The 16,721-nt window shown below is 47.7% G+C and overlaps 1 protein-coding gene and 1 non-coding gene across 3 annotated transcripts; one reads left to right on the top strand and one right to left on the bottom strand.

Moving 5' to 3' along the window:
• Window positions 1-191, bottom strand: LOC131918176 (U2 spliceosomal RNA). The gene has a single exon (XR_009380911.1). It is a non-coding gene; the product is annotated as a U2 spliceosomal RNA (small nuclear RNA).
• A 10,476-nt stretch (window positions 192-10,667) lies between these two features.
• On the top strand, window positions 10,668-15,821 carry Ccdc200 (coiled-coil domain containing 200). Of its 2 annotated transcripts, XM_059271853.1 has the most exons (4): window positions 10,668-10,851; window positions 13,878-14,226; window positions 14,503-14,552; window positions 15,587-15,821. In XM_059271853.1, the coding sequence occupies exons 1-4, from the start codon at window positions 10,762-10,764 to the stop codon at window positions 15,611-15,613; spliced, it is 516 nt and encodes a 171-aa protein (XP_059127836.1). In that variant the 5' UTR covers window positions 10,668-10,761; the 3' UTR covers window positions 15,614-15,821. The 2 variants fall into 2 exon arrangements, with proteins under 2 accessions (XP_059127836.1, XP_059127837.1); XM_059271854.1 differs by lacking the exon at window positions 14,503-14,552 and having other exon boundaries at window positions 10,670-10,851; window positions 15,587-15,676.
• The last annotated feature ends 900 nt before the right edge of the window (window positions 15,822-16,721 follow it).

The following is a 16,721-nucleotide window of genomic DNA, read 5'->3' as shown; positions in this document are numbered from 1 at the left end:
AGGGGGTGCACCGTTCCTGGAGGTACTGCAATACCAGGTCGATGCGTGGAGTGGACGGAGCAAGCTCCTATTCCAACTCCTAGTTCCAAAAATCCATTTAATATATTGTCCTCGGATAGAGGACGTATCAGATATTAAACTGATAAGAACAGATACTACACTTGATCTTAGCCAAAAGGCCGAGAAGCGATACTGAGTGAACCGCCCATACCGATACCGTCCTCTCATCGTCCCTCTTTAACTGGTGGTGAGTTTTTTCGAGTGAGGCTCTGTTTCCCTTCTGTGCCCGCCACTTCTCCCGTGATCACCACTGGACCCCGCAGGTTTCACAAGAAACTTCGCATGCGTGAGAGACCCTCGCTTTTCTCCCCAACGGAAGCATGGTCGCTGAGAGATTTGCATGCTCCGCCCTGCCGCGGAGGGGCGTGGCCACCGCGAGCTGACTCCACCCCAGAGCTGTCCAAGGATCCCTGTGTGAGAGGCAGGAGACTTCCTCTTACATTGCAAGTGAAGGATGGGGCAAAGGATGACCAGATGGGCTGCCAAGCAGTTTAAGGGAGGGAGCTCTCGGAGGCCGGCGGTCCGTTCTTTGTCGAAGACAACATGATGACGTACAACACACACAAGAAAAGCCCAGACTTTAGTATACTTAGTTAATTAAGTAGCTAATTAGTTTATAAACAAGATTTCTCAACATAGCCCTGCCTGGCTTCAAATTTGTGATTCTTCTGCCTCAGTTTCCCAGGTCCTGGGATTGTAGGTATGGTATCTAAAAGCTCTTCATATGTTGAGAAGCATATTTCCCGTGGTGTGGCTTGGATTCTTCCTTCCTTCCTTCCTTCCTTCCTTCCTTCCTTCCTTCCTTCCTTATTTCTTTCCCCTTTTTCTGAGGCAAGGTGTTCTGGAACTCAATATATAGTCCATGTTATGGGGTAGTCACCAGATAAGACTGCTCAGACAAGGGTTTAAGCCAATAGAAAGTCTGTGTTAAGCTGGCCAGCAGCTACACTGCCTGTTTGGGATCGCAGTGTACCCCTGAACCTTTCTCAGGGTGAGCTTTTAAGCACAAAAGCCATACCCTGGGTTGACATAATTCAGCTAACAAGAAGTTAGCCAGAAGCAGAACTACAAAAGCCAAAAAGCAAGATTAATACATTTAGAGACTTTGCCAGAACTATGGACTTTGATGGAGCAAGCCTTTGTTTTAGTTTAGGCAGGTGGTGTTGTCTACATGCTGAGTTTTACATCCTGAATGGTACTGCCATCATGGAGTCAGTTATGCTAAGGTCTGGGAGCCTACTAGGGTCTAGTGCCCTGTTACATACAGTCCATACTGGCTTTGAACTTGAAATCCTCCTGCCTCAGCATCCTGAGTGCTGGAATTACGAGTTTGGGCCACCACTCCCAGATTTTATTTTTTGTTTGTTTTTTCCAGACAAGGTTTCTCTGTGTAGCCTTGGCTATCCTGGAACTCAGAGACCCACCTGCCTCCAAGTACTGAGATTAAAGAAGTGTGCCACCATGCCCAGCTCTGGATTTATTTTTTTAAATGGTGGGGCTTTTTTTGTTTGTTTTTGTTGTCTTTTTAAAAGGGATTTATTTGTTTATTATGTATACAGTGTTCTGTCTGCATGTATCCCTGCAGGCCAGAAGAGGGCACCAGATCTCATTACGGATGGTTGTGAGCCACCATGTGGTTGCTGGGAATTGAACTCAGAACCTTTGGAAGAGCAGCCAGTGCCCTTAACCACTGAGCCATCTCTCCAGCCTTGTTTTTGTTGTCTTTATCTGAGTGTGTTGTTTTGGGTGGCTTTTCTTGTTTGTTGCATGCCGCCACCACCCCACCCCACCGTGTGTGTGTGTGTGTGTGTGTGTGTGTGTGTGTGTGTGTGTGTGTGTGTGTTGCTGGGGATCTAATCCAGGCAGGTGCTCTACCACTCTGCAGTCTGGCTAGCATCTTGGTCTTTCATCAAAGGTCACAGGTAACACTAGCTGTCAGACCCACATGATTCCTTGGTCTTCTGGACCTTGGGATGGGCTCCAAATTTCAAGAGGGATGAAAAGCTTCCTATTTCTAGTTCAGGGGTGGTTTTCCTAAGTGGTGCTGTATCAAACAAGGATGCAGTGAGGGAGCAGCAGCTGGACTTGAGAAGCCTCACGAGCCTCAAGTCAGGGGACTGTGAAAGCCCACAGGGGCTTCCTAGTAAGAACTTACTCAGGGTCAGAGAATCTGAGCTTGCTTTACCCAGCAGGGCTGCATATCCAGATGATTTGACCATGGGCGTGGTTACCAGGTGTTTGGAAGGGTCTACACTTGGCTGTACGGTGTGCTTTGATCTTGCAAGGGGGAGGTCTTTTGCTCCTCCCCTTGGCATGTTATAAAAAGCCCTTTTCAATAGGCTGTTGGGTATTGACCCAGGGCCTCCTGAAGCTATCCTGTGTTTCTTTCTTCTCATTGGCTAGGTCTCTCTTTCTGTCTGATAGTTCCTCTTTCCTCTCTCCTCCGCCTCAGAACCCTCCAAAAGGTGGGAGCTATACTCCCACAGGGGACTTCCCCAACTTTGGGCTTATAACCTTTCATGCTGCAAGCCCCGTCAGACCCTAATACCTTCCCCCTCTGCGTGGCCCCTGTTCTGCTTTGCAGGAAGTCCCAGCACCAGACCTTAAATCCTAATTCAGTGTCTAAAATCACCAGTGGGTGATTGATCTCCCTTTGCCTCTGCCCACAGAACCTGGGGGTTTCCTTTTATGTTTAGCAAGGGCTCTGTCTGTGAGCAATGTCACAGACATCGGACTCTGCCTGCCTTCTGATGGCCTCTAGACTCATGTAATCCCTCCATGCCAGCTTGATCTAACTATAAAACCTCTCAGTCTTCAGAAGAGCCACTTCTGCACGGCCCCAGTTGGGGTGACCTCTGCAAATCTGCAGTTACCTCCAGGCTGTCCTACCTGCTCTTGTTTCTCAGCCCTTAGACACTGGAGGCCCCTCTCCTTTCCTTCCACAAGTCCCCACTTTCCTTTGCTTCGGGCACCACATTTGTGTGGTCTTTTAAAGTCTATTCCTGGGGACTGAAGGGATGGCTCAGTGGTTAAGAGTGTGTCCTGTAGCCAGGCGGTGGTGGTGCACGCCTTTAATCCCAGCACTCGGGAGGCAGAGGCAGGCGGATCTCTGTGAGTTCGAGGCCAGCCTGGTCTACAGAGCGAGATCCAGGAAAGGTGCAAAGCTACACAGAGAAACCCTGTCTCGAAAAAAACAAAAACAAAAACAAAAAGTGTGTCCTGTGGTGCTGGAGATATGTTCCCACTCCGAGTGGGAACATATCTCCCACCAGAGTGGCTGCTTCTCCAGAGGACCCAGGCTCAGTTCCCAGCACCCACATGATGGCTCACAACAATCTGTAACTTCAGTTTTAGGGGATCCAATGCCCTCTGGCTTCCACAGGCACTGCAAATACATGGTGCCCAGACATGTATACAGGCAAAACACCCATAAACATTAAATTGTTAAAAAAAATTTCAAAAGATGCCTATTTCTCCTTTTCATTCCCAATAGCATGCTATTTTCATTTAGGAGACCTTGATTCAAGCTCTGGCTGAATCACTGAGAAGTCATGGGGACCAGGTATCTGAGAGCCTTGAAGAGGTCCACGGAGGTAGACTTGGAGCCCCACCTCGGACTCTCTGCTGACTTCCTGCACAGTCTTGGTTGAATCATTGTTTCCTAGGTCTCTTCTCATGCAAACCTGGAAGACCAGACTCATGGGCTCTAGGATTACGCCAGTGCTCTGCCTCCTTGAGCACCCAATTTCCAACCTCCTCGCCTGTCTTTTAGGGAAGAGGAGCTATCTTTGGTGCCGAACCCTGGAATGTTGAACTCCCGGACTAAGTTGGAAAGGTCTCAACACACTTAGAGCCTACTGGGCTCAGAACATCTCAGAAGCCCCAGGAACTGTACTAAGAAGACGGCTCAATGGATAAAGCCCGTGTCATTCAAGCATGAGGAGCCAAGTTCAAATCCTCAGGCACTCTGTATCTGTTTATCTAAATCTCTAGGGCAGGAGATGGGATGCCCTGAGGAGACCCCTTGTCCTGTTTCCTCCTCCTTCCCACAGTGCTTAGGGCCAGCCTGTAGTCACATATACCACCTAAACATCAACAGAAAGATTTTAGCAAAATGTATTATTGTTTAAAAAATGTATTCTATGTCTCCAAGAATAAGTTCAAAAACCTTTCTTTTAGGGGCCTGGAGAGATGGCTCCGTGGGTAAGAGCACTGGCTGCTCTTCCAGATGACCCAGGTTCAATTCCCAACACCTACATATAGACAGTTGACAACTGTCTATAACTCTAGTCCTAGGGACTCCACCACCACCTTCGGGCCTCCTTGGCCACTAGGCATGCGTGTGATGCAAAGACAAATTCACATACATATCTGCACAAATTTAAAATGCATTCTGTTTATTTTTATTTATTTATTTTTTGTTTTTTGTTTTTTGTTTTTTGTTTTTTGTTTTTTGTTTTTTGTTTTTTGTTTTTTGTTTTTTGTTTTTCGAGACAGGGTTTCTCTGTGTAGCTTTGCGCCTTTTCTGGAACTCGCTTTGGAGACCAGGCTGGCCTCGAACTCACAGAGATCCGCCTGCCTCTGCCTCCCGAGTGCTGGGATTAAAGGCGTGCGCCACCACCGCCCGGCTGCATTCTGTTTATTAATGTTTGTGTGTGTGGCTGATGAGTGGGGACCTGTAGGTGCCAAAGCACACGTGTGGAGATCAGAGGACAACTTAAGGGAGTCAGTTCTCTCCTTCTACATTATGGGTCCCGAGGTTCAAAGTCAGGTTGTCAGGATTGGTGGCAAGTGCCTTTACCCATGGAATTATCTTGCTGACCCTAACATAGGTATTAAAAGAAGGCTACGTATTTGTTGGATATTAATGCTTCTATATCAGTTTTGTTTTCTTAACATTTTCTTTGGGTGTATTTTTCCAGCTTGTTACTCTTACAAGCTTTCCATACTCTATTTTGGCACAGACCATAAGCTGGCTTTTGTGCTTGTGTGTAGGTATGTGTGCATGGAGAGGACAAAGGTCAGTCTTGAATGTTACTCTTCAGGCACCATCCACCTTGTTGTTTTGTGTTTTTTTTAAACTGGGTCAAAATTTATTAACACTGTCATGGCCAGAAACAGGTTGCCAAGTCACCCAAAAACTGTAGGCACAAAACACACTGGCAAAGGGGAAAGTATCCAGAGTCCAGGGAGCGACATGTGAAAGGCACACGGACTAGGACAGACTTGTGCCGTTTATCCTCTGGATGCCTTCGTGGTGGCCAGACACAGAAAGTGGTGTAAATGCTGTTGTCGGCAAGCTGAGAAGCCATCCTCAAAGTCCGTTGTTACTGTCCTTTGCAGAAGGGAAAGGCTAGAGAATCTTCCCAGACTCTGGTGTGGCTGCAAAGTGACCTTGTCACTCCATTCTGGGCCTTCCCCTCCCTCCCCACCTCCTTTCTTCTCCTCCCTTTCCTCTCCCCTTCCTTCCTTCCTTCCTTCCTTCCTTCCTTCCTTCCTTTTTGTTTCATTTATTAGATCTTTCAACTAGGACATTAAAGGCTTTTAAATTGTATAGTTAATCTATTACTATTATTTCATTTATTATTATTATTATTATTATTAGATGGGGACAGAGGACTATGGCACAGTGTGGAGGTCAGAGGTCAACTTTTGGGGGTCAGATCTCTCTTTCTCCTGGGGCATTCAGGGAGGCACCTCAGGTCATCAGGTCTGTGTGTGTGTGTGTGTGGGGGTCTTTGCCAGCTGAGCCATCTCAATGGCTCAGGGTTGGTTTTGTTTCTTTTAATTTCTTCAACGAGGAGACCGTATCATTGGGAATCATCTCGCTTTTCTTCTTCCTGCCCCAATGCAAATGTGATGCCTGGGGCTGCAGTGGCCATGTTAAGACTATAAAGTCACACAAACACAAGGGCAGAGCATCAGTGCACAGGGTGCCAGGAAGGGAAGAGAGTCTGGATCCTTGACACCGTCACTCACCCTCTGCCTGGCTCTGCTCCGCTGTGTGGGGGAAATGAACCCTTATCACCTACAGCCGTGGTAGGTTTTTCTGTCACTTGCCCGTCCAATGTCACTTGCCTCCTAACAGATTCGGGCTGCACCCCATGTGCTGGCTTGCTCACACAACCCTGGGTTTCAGATTCCTGTCCTGTTAGTTGGGAGCTTAATACCATCTCCTAGGACTGGCACTTGGGTCACTGGGGACACCCAGCTGTCCACACCTGCCCACCACAATGGGAGTCTCTTCCTGCCTCACTCACAGAGGCCTCATGGTCTCAGGCACACTCCTGTCTGAGTGATGTTGTTTTTGAAACAGAGTCTCTTACAGGCTTGGAACTCACCAAGTAGGCTGGGCTTGCTGGCCACTGAGCCTCAGGGATCCACCTGTCTGGGCACCTCCATAGCACTGAGATTGCAAGCACACACCACCACACCAAGGTCTGAATCTGAACTCAGGTCCTCATGCGTGTGTGGCAAACGCTTTACTACCTGAGCAATCTTCCCAGCTCCCATATAGCCGGATGAAGAAAGAAATCAAAACATACTGCTTATTGCTACACAACCTCAGGCAGACCTGAGAGAGACCTCAGGAGGAGTCTTGTAATTTTCTTATGTGTTTTGTAATTTTCTGTGAGTTGTATAAACCTTCCCCTTCCCTAAGGAGGTAATGTTTCAATCTGGAGGAAATAGCTACACAACAGAGGATTTGTTTATTTATTTATCTATTTATTTATTTATTTTTAGGGGGAGTGATTTCCAGACAGGGTTTCTCTGTGTAGCCTTGTCTGTCCTGGAACTCACAGAGATACATCTGCCTCTGTCTCCCGAGTGCTGGGATCAAAGGCGTGCGCCACCACGTGGCTGAGGATTTTGTTTTTCTTTCTTTTTCTTTTTCTTTTCCGAGACAGGGTTTCTCTGTGTAGCTTTGCGCCTTTCTTGGAACTCACTCTGTAGACCAGGCTGGCCTCGAACTCACAGAGATCCGCCTGCCTCTGCCTCCTGAGTGCTCGGATTAAAGGTGTACGCCACCATACTTGGCTGTCACTGGGTCTTTAATGATAAGCTTTAGAGGCTGGTAAAACGGTTCAACAATTAAATTGAGTGTACTATTCTTACAGAGGCCCTGTTTGGTTCTTGGCACCCATCAGGAAGCTTACAACCCCTTGTAACTTCAGCTCCAGGGAAATGGATACATTTTTCTGGCTTTGGTGAGCATTGCACTCCCATGTACACCCCCTTCCACATATACACATAATTAAAATATAGAATTTTTCAAAAAAATAATAAGCTTTATTTTTTACTTCTGGCAACTCTGATGATTTATATTCTTTTTATCTATATTTATGTGTGTCTGAATATGTGAGTGCAGGCACCCGGGGAGGTCAGAGTAGTAGAATCCTAGAACTAGAGCTACAGATGGTTGTGAGCATTATGTGGGTGCGCCAGGTCCTCTGGAAGAGTAGCCAGTGCGTCAATCACTGAGCCATCTCTCAAGCTTCCAAGTTTTATCTTAAAAACAAAATGAGGAAGCAAACAGAATTAAAGTGCAGCTCTTTTTAAAATTGTTAATTAACTGTGGTGGTGCACACCTCTAATCCTAGCACTTGGGAGGCAGAGGTCAGTGGGTCTCTAAATTCAAGGCCAGCCTGATCTACAGCATGCTTAGTCCCCAGTTGGTGAACTGTTTAAGAAGGATTAGAAGGATTGGAGGGTGTGGCCTTGTTAGATAGAGCAGTGTTTCAATGGGAGTGGGCTTTGAGGTTTCAAAAGCCCACACTAGGCCCAGTGTCTCTCTCCCTCTGCCTGCTGCCTGTGGATCAAGATGTAACCAGGCCCAGTCTCTCCTCTCTCTCTGTCTCTCTCTGTCTCTCTCTGTCTCTCTCTCTCTTTACTACCTGTGGATTGGGATGTAAAAGTGCTCCAGTAATATGCCTGTCTGCATCCCACCATGATGCTAGTGGACTAACTTTCTAAAACTGTAAGCAAGCTCCCAATTAAATGTTTTTTTTTTTCTTTTTTGAGACAGGGTTTCTGTGTAGCCTTGGCTATCCTGGAACTCACTCTTTAGACCAGGCTGGCCTTGAACTCACAGATTCTCCTACCTCTGTCCCCCAAGTGCTGAGATTAAAGGCATATACCATTACCACCCAACAAATGTTTTCTTTTTATGAGTTGCCTTGGTCACGGTATTGCTTCACAGCAATAGAACCAAGTAACCAAGACAGATGGCACACGCCTGTAATTCCAATACTTGGGAAGCTGAAGCAGGTGGATCACAAATTTGAGGCCAGCCTCAATTATATGGCAAGACTCTGTCTTAAAAAACTAAACTATGGGGGGCTAGAGAGATGGCTCAGTGGTTAAGAGCACTGTCTGTTCTTCCAGAGGTCCTGAGTTCAATTCCCAGCAACCACATGGTGGCTCACAACCATCTGTAATGGGATCTGGTGCCCTCTTCTGGCATGCAGACAGAACACTGTATACATAATAGATAAATCTTAACAAAACAAAACAAAAAACTAAATTATGGCCAGGTGGTGGTGGCATGCTCCTTTAATCCCAGAATTTGGGAGGCAGAGGCAGGAGAATCTCTGAGTTCAAGGCCAGCCTGGTCTACATGTAGAGAGCAAAAAGCCTTGTGCACAAAGGTAAGCACTGGAGAAGCCAGGAAAGTTAAATACACAGCTTATCTCTTCAGTGGAATGAAGTGCATAGCTGCTCTTGCTGGAATGCTGGGACGGCTGTAGTTTCACAACCTGGTGATCCTTTGCTGTCTGAGGAGACAGGCTGTGCCATGTCTCCCAGAATTGACATTTTTACTTATCAAGACCTTTTTTCCCTAAATCTTGAGCATTGCTTTTAGTCCATAAACCCACTCTTATAAGTGATGTCACTTATGCTTTACAACAGTCTAAGTGACATCTATGTTATCTTAGGGCCATGCCAATCCTGACACCCACAGGCGTTATGTTTACCTCAATCAAACTCCCTGGACCCTAAATCTTGGGCACTATCTCTGAGTTAACAGGACCCATTCTTGTCAAAGAAGCCAGATGTACTTTGTAAGGAATCTCAATGTAAACATGTCTTAAATTGATGTGCACATGGGATTGAGTTAATCACCATCTGAATACGTTTTTTAAAAAACCGTGCTGTGCTTAAATATGGTTAAAGTAAAAAGATGACTAGGGATATCGATCAGTGGTAGTTTGACTAGCATGCAAAACACCAGTACCAATTTTTTTTTTAAGGTTTTATTTATTTATTATGTATACAGTGTTCCATCTGCATGTATGCCTACAGGCCAGAAGAGGGCACCAGATCTCATTACAGATGGTTGGGAGCCACCATGTGGTTGCTGGGAATTGAACTCAGAACCTCTGGAAGAGTAGCCAGTGCTCTTAACTGCTGAGCCATCTCTTCAGCCCCCCCCCCTTTTTTTAAGGCCAGTGATGAGTCTATTTTTATCTATTATATCCTATCACTTTGAAGTACCCAGTGCTGCAGATGAGAGAGCACCCCTGGGTGTTGAGAGAAGAAACTCTCACCCTTTTACTGAAGAAGATCCAGCAAGACAAAGCACCCCTCTTGTCCCACATCAGAGTTGGGACAGTTCTTTCCAGCTTTTCATAGCTGAGTGCCCCACTTTGAAGGCAGGTGTTTTCCAAGCATACCAGCATCCTAAAGGGGGCGGGGCTCCGAAACACTGAGTGGCCTGCCCAAGTTCCCTCAGCTTAGCAGGTGACACAGCCAAGATTAAACCTGCATCTGACCCTAAAACTCAATTTTGCTCTTTTTGGGGGGCCTGCCAACAAGTTTCCAAACAAATCACACACAGAGGTGTGTTCTTAATTATTAATGCCCAGCTTTAGCTTGGCTTGTTTCTTGACAGCTTTTCTTAACTTTAAATTATCCCATCTACTTTTGCCTCTGGGCTTTTCCTGTTCTCTTTCTTCTGTAAATCTTACTCTTAACTCTGTGGCTTGCTGTGTAGCTGGGTGGCTGGCCCCTGGAGTCCTCCTCTCCTTGTCCTCTGGCTACATCTTTTTTTTTTTTCCTTCCAGATTTCTCCATCTATTTATACTCTCTGCTGGCCAGCCCCACCTGTTTCTCTCTCCTGCCTCAATATTGGCCATTCAGCTCTTTATTAGACCATCAGATGTTTTAGACAAACACAGTAACACAGCTTCACAGAGTTAAATGCAACATAAACAAAAGTAACACACACCTTAAAGTAATATTCTATGCCAGGCAGTGGTGGCACACGCCTTTAATCCCAGCACTGGGGAGGGGGGGGTCAGAGCCAGGCAGACTGTGAGTTCAAGGCCAGCCTGGTCTACAGAGCAAGCTCCAGGACAGGCATCAAAACTACACAGAGAAACCCTGTCTCGAAAAACCACAAAAACAAAAACAAAAACAAAATAGTCTCCAGGGTCCACTGAAACCCTGGGGACTGTATCTTTTTCCTCCTCAGGACTCTGGAGGACTTACAGGCATTCCCCACAAGCCTTGGGGATAATGCCTCAACCTCCAACACTTCAGGGGGCTGCCCTGGCTGCCTTGGCAGTGGCTACATTGTGAGGTGGTCCGGGTAACAGACAGTGTGGCTGGGGTGGGAGGCAACAGAGGAATTTGGGTACAGTGGCATCATTTTGGGCTCTTCCTGCCCTCACACCCTGCTGGGGCTATCACCATATCATCATGGGTAGTGCCTACCACTGGGAGGCTCGGCGTCGGCAGATGGCTTTGGAACGGAGGAAGGCGATGATGTTACAGCAGCAGGAAGAGCAGGTGCATGAAGGGGCTTGGTCCATCAGGGTCCTTCAGGGGGCAAGTGTGAATGGGGAAGGATGACAGACTTCCTAGGAAGTGGATTGTGAGCTTGTGAATGTTGTTTGCTGGGGTAGGAGGCAAGCTAGCTTGGTTTTCCTGTGGTAGGTGGGTGGAGGGGGAGATGAGGCCCAAAAGGGTATTTGAAGAGATGAGGTTTCACTCTGTTGCCTGGGTTGACTGTGAACTTCTGGGCTCAAAAGATCCTTCTACCTCAGCCTCTTGTAACCAGTTGAGACTAGTGTGTGTACATGGCCTGAAACTGTGTGCTAGTGAATCCTTGCTATGTGGCTAGTGAGAATGAGCTGGTTTATATTTAATTTGTATATAAAATTAGAGTATTCAAGCTGGGCAGCGGTGGTGCACGCACGCCTTTAATCCCAGTACTCAGGAGGCAGAGCAGGCGGCTCTCTGTGAGTTCGAGGCCAGCCTGGTCTACAGAGCGAGGTCCAGGACAGGCACCAAAACTACACAGAGAAACCCTGTCTCAAAACAACAACAAACAAACACCCCACAGTATTCAATTGACATTTCTAAGCATCGTTGGCAGAACTTGTTTGAGTCTTTTTCAACTGTATTCTTGTTGTTTTTCTTTACTTATTTTTTGGTGGGAGGCAGAGTCTTACTATGGAGCCCTGTATAGACCAGGCTAACCTAATAATCACAATGTTCCTGCCTCCATTTCCCAAGTTCTGGGATTACAGGCATATGACATCATGGCTGACCAAATACTTATATGGATTTTTTCTTTTTTTCTTTTTTTCTTTTTTTGAGTTTCACCATGTAGCCCTACTTGGCCTGGAGTGTACTATGTAGACCAGACTGATCTTGAACTTCTTGAGATTCACTTGCCTCTGCTTGAGTGCAGGGATTAAAGGTGTATTCCACCACACCTGGCTATGTACTATAGTTAAGATTTGTTTTTGTATGTATGTGCTTTTTGCTTGCATGTATGTCTGTGTACCATATGTGTGCTTGGTGCCACTGGAGGCCAGGAGAGGGTGTTGGATTCCAAGACCAGAGTTACAGATGGGTGTGAGCTGTCATATGGTGCTGGGAATTGAACCTGGGTTCTATGGAAGAGAGCAGCCAGTGCTCTTAACCACTGACCCATCTCTTCAGTCCAGATTTATTTTATTTGTGTGTGTGTGTGTGTGTGTGTGTATCTGCATGTTGTATATTGGTGCCCTTAGGGGTCAAAAGAAGGTGTCAGATCCCTTGAAACTAGAGTTACATGTGTTTGTGAGCTGCCCAATGTGAGTGCTAGAAACCTACTGTGGACCCTTTGGAAGGACTGCAAATACTCTTCACTGCTCAGCCATCTCTAGGTCCTGAGCTCAAATGCTTTTAATAAAAACAAAGTGTCGGGGTTGGGGATTTAGCTCAGTGGTAGAGCGCCAAGCGCAAGGCCCTGGGTTCGGTCCTCAGCTCTGACCAAAAAAAAAAAAAAAAAAGAAAAAGAAAGAAAAAACCAAGTGTCCCTGTGGCTGGAGAGATGAGTAGAGATGACTCCGTGGTTAAGAGTGCTCTTCCGGAGGACCCAAGTTCCTTTTCCTGCAGTACCCTTGTAGAGGCAGCTCACGGCGCCTGTACATCTAGCTCCACAGGCAGCGGCACTCGAATGCACATACCCCTTCCTTCACATATCCGTAATTATAAAAATGGGCTGGAGAGATGGCACAGTGGATAAGAACACTGGCTACTCTTTTAGAGGACCCAGGTTTGGTTCTTAGCGTCACAGGGTGGCTCATAATCTGCACGTAACTCCAGTTCCAGGAGATCTGATATCCCCTTCTGGACCCTGTGGGCACCAGGCATGCATGTGATGCACATGCATACCTACACACATGCATGCATACATGCAAGCAAAACATCCATACAAATAAAAATGAGAATAATTCCTTGCAAATGCTTTGAAACAGTACTGTCCATTAAAAACTTCATGTGTGCCACATGAGTAAAATTTTTATGGTGGGAAAAGGGGCTGGGGTGGAACCCAGGGCTTTGCACACACTGGGGAAGTAGTGCTACGCTACTGAGCTACAAGTCCAGGCCTGATTTTATATTTTCTGGTAACCACACACAAAGTCAGAGAACACAGGTGAACCAGTATTTGTTTTTCGTGTGTGCAGACACACGTGGGCGTGCACATACATGAACACGTATGTGGAGGTGGAGGACAGCCTTTGCTATTCCTTAACCACCATCCATCTTGCTTTTGATTTTTCGGGACGGGGTTTCTGTGTAGCTATGGAGCCCGTCCTCGAACTCACAGAGATCTGCCTGGCCCTGCCTCCCAGGTGCTGGGATTAAATGCCCACACCCCCATTGCTGCCCATCTTGCTTTCTGAGACAGGGTTCCTCATTGTCCCGAAGTCTGTCAAGTAAGCTGGGCTGGCTGGTCACTGAGCTCCAGAGATCCTCCGACCTCTGGAGTCCCAGTACTGGGATTATAAATATGGGCCGTCATGCCCAGCTTGTTATTGTGAGTTCCGTGGAATCTAGCTAAGGTCCTCAGGCCTTCAGAGTAAGCACTTCACCAGCTGAGCTATTATTACCCAGCTCCTTGGTTTTGAGTCTCAGTCTGCAGCCCTGGCTGGCCTAGAACTTGTTATGCCAGCCTGAATAGCCTCCAACTTGTGGCAATTCTCCTGCCTCTACCTCTCAAATTCTGGAATTTTAAGTGTGTGCCACCATATCCAGAAAGCCTGTTTTAATACATAACCCTGGAGCTGGAGTTCCAGGCAGCTGTGAACTACTGATCTTTCCAGCCCCAGGAATTAGCTGACTGAGAATGTGACTCAGAACCACGCTTTGGGTACTCTGTCAGGGAAAGGGACAGCCCAGGCCCTAGCTTCAACCTCTAACTCCAGGGGATAGAGACACTGCGCTTCCCCTTTGTCCTCTGAGCTCTGCAACCCAGAGTTCATCCTGCAGATAAGTGAGGTGAGGACACAGACTGTCACTTGCTGGGGGTTTCTTGCTAGGAAGCGAAAAAACAGGAAGAGAAGAGACAGGAAGAGAAGAAACAGGAAGAAAAGAAACAGCATTCTGAGAAAAAATCTCAGCCACGTCAGGATTCAAAGGGGCCTCAGGATTCAAAGGGGCCTCCTCCGCCACCTGCAAGGCAGCAGCCACAGGGACAGGCAGACCCACAGCCACCACCTGGGCCAAAGCCACCAAAGGAGCAAGACCCTCCCACACAGAGCACCTTCAAGGATGACCTACAGAAGGGCACCCAAAGGCAAGGCCCCAGCCAGCCTCAGCCAGCGGGGGCCCAAAAAGATGGACAGCAATCCTGTAGAACGTGTGGACCCCCAATCCTTCCAGGTCCTGGTGAGTGTACCATCTGGGAGCCCCTTGCGCCCACCCCAGCCCCTGTAGTTCAGCTCTATTGGCCCCTTTCCTCTCTGACCCTTCCCAGCACCAGCAGCCTTTATTGGCAGAGAAAACTGAGCCCTGTAAACCGTAGAACAGGGACTCACAGAAAGGCTTCCTCTTGGGAATTCTTCAGCGTAGGTTCAATCTGTGCCTTGACCCAGGAAAAGCCTGCTACCACCCCCAGCCTCCTTAGCAACTCCCAGGTGAGTGATTTGTGCTTTGTCTTATCAGGTCCCACGAGTGCATGCCAGGCTAGCCCTTCTACATATTCCCGACTCACGGTGAGAGGCAAGGGGGCTTCTTAGCAGGGGTCCCGGGAGAGGACCGGAGTCATTTAAAAGTCACTTCTGGGTTTTGTTTTGAAATTATTTTGGTGGTACTGGGGATTGAACCCAGGGCCTTGTGCGTGCTAGGCAAGCGCTCTGCGCCCGACTGCTCTACTCCACTCTGCTCTATGCCACCTTCCTTTCAAAAAATTTTTTTTTACTTAAAAGAGTAGTTACTTAAGTGTATTGTACATGTGTCTGAGGCGGCCAGAAGATGGCAATGGAGCTGGAGTTAACAGGTGGTTGTGAGCGGCCGTGGGTGCTGGGAACAGAACTCTAGTCCTCCAAGATCAGCTAGCACTTTCTTTTTTTCTCATTGCTATTTTTTTCTTTAATACATTTTTTATTCTTTTTACATACCAACCACAGATCCCCCTCTCGTTCCTCCTCCCGTTCTCCACCCCCCCTTTTTTTCAAGTCTGTGTAACCCTGGCTGTCCTGGAACTCCCTCTATAGACCAGGCAGGCTGTCCTGGAACTCCCTCTATAGACCAGGCAGGCTGTCCTGGAACCCCTCCCTCTATAGACCAGGCAGGCTGTACTGGAACTCCCTCTATAGACCAGGCAGGCTGTCCCGCCACCACCGCCGCCGCCGCCACCACCACCACCACCGCCCGGCCTCAGCAAGCACCTCTCACTGCTAGCTCTCTCTCTAGCCTCCCACTTTAAAATTTTGAGACAGGATCTTAAGTTTCCCAGGCTCACTTTGAACCCCCTCTGTACCCACTTCAGCTTCCCGAGTCGATGAGATTATAGGCTTGAGCCACAGGCCAGACTATCAACGGGTAACTCCTAATCAGGGCCTGAAACGGTCACCGAGGGGGAGGGCACCTGTGCAGGTTCTCAGGTGCTTTGGGCAGAGGAGCAGCTGCTCTGTTTTATCTGACTTTTAATTAGAGTCCTGGCCTCAGAGACTTAACACAGTATTCTGAAAGCAGCCCACCCAGGAACGACTAACTTGTTTTGCTTCCTGTCTCCTCCCTTTTTCAGTCGACTAATTACATCCAGCAGTGGTGATCCAGAGATGGACTCCAAGACCTGATGATACCACAAAGCAAAAAGAAAAGCAACCAAAAAAAAAAAAAACAAAACAAAAAACCTAGACAGCAACAAAAAACCAGACAGTAACCACACTTTCTTTCCACTTGCAACCTGTCTACTCCAAAAAGCCAGCCACATTTGGAGAGGAGGCTAGTTGGGATTAAAACGTGATTCCTGGAGAGAACCAGGAGGCTGGTCGGCTTCCCGAGCAGGGGATGGGGGAGGAGGGCAGAAGGACCCACACACACCTGGGGGCAGAGGAGGGACGAGAGTAGAAGTCGAGTCCACACTGTTTGGGGCCAAGCCAAGGGAGAACATGGTCTTGAGCCCACCTCAAGCTAGCACCTCCTACAGCTATTACCACCGTTCCTTATCCAGTGATGACAGACATCTCGGCTTATCAATGACCATCACTCTGACCAAGCTCATGCCTACTGAGATACAGCCTGAGAAGGGAGGGGCTGCAATTCGCACTAGAGCGCAGTGGGAAGAGGGGGCAGGTAGGGATGTCCAAGCTTTATGCAGTCCCGGGTCCATATTAGGTGTTGAGCTGTTAGGCTGAAAGGGGGTGAGAGAATTCAGGAGAAGAGGGTACTGACGCACTGGGCTGAGGATACATGACCTTAGAAAGGGGCAAGGGGCTTGCCTGCTAAAGTCCTCAGGCCTCTATCTTCCTGGGTGTCATACTTTCCATTTAGCAGAGGGCCAGGAGACCCCCAAAACTCCAGATCTCCCTTCTTTACCAGCCCACGCTGGAAGAGGAGGCAGGACTGGGGGCCCTCAAAGTCAGCCTCCAGGAAGACACACAAGTCCTGTGAAGTCCCTTCTGCTCCAGTGCTGAGAAAACCTCCCTCAGACATGTCAGTCATAACTGGGGACCAATGCGTCATCTCATATTAGTCCATGGAGCATCACCTTTGGGTAAGGAGCCCTGTCTTACTATATATAGTCTAGGGATGATGCCTGAGTGGGACGGCTGGGACAGAATGGGAACTGGCTTGGAACAGGAATATTAAAGTTCAAAGACAGTTTAGGAATACACAATGGAAAAAAAAAAAAGCAAGCCTCAGGGGGTAATCTCTTA

This window comes from Peromyscus eremicus, chromosome 8a (assembly GCF_949786415.1).
Source record: "Peromyscus eremicus chromosome 8a, PerEre_H2_v1, whole genome shotgun sequence".
Classification (NCBI taxonomy): domain Eukaryota; kingdom Metazoa; phylum Chordata; class Mammalia; order Rodentia; family Cricetidae; genus Peromyscus; species Peromyscus eremicus.
Note: the sequence above shows the minus strand (reverse complement) of the source record. Positions and strands in the feature narration are given on the sequence as shown.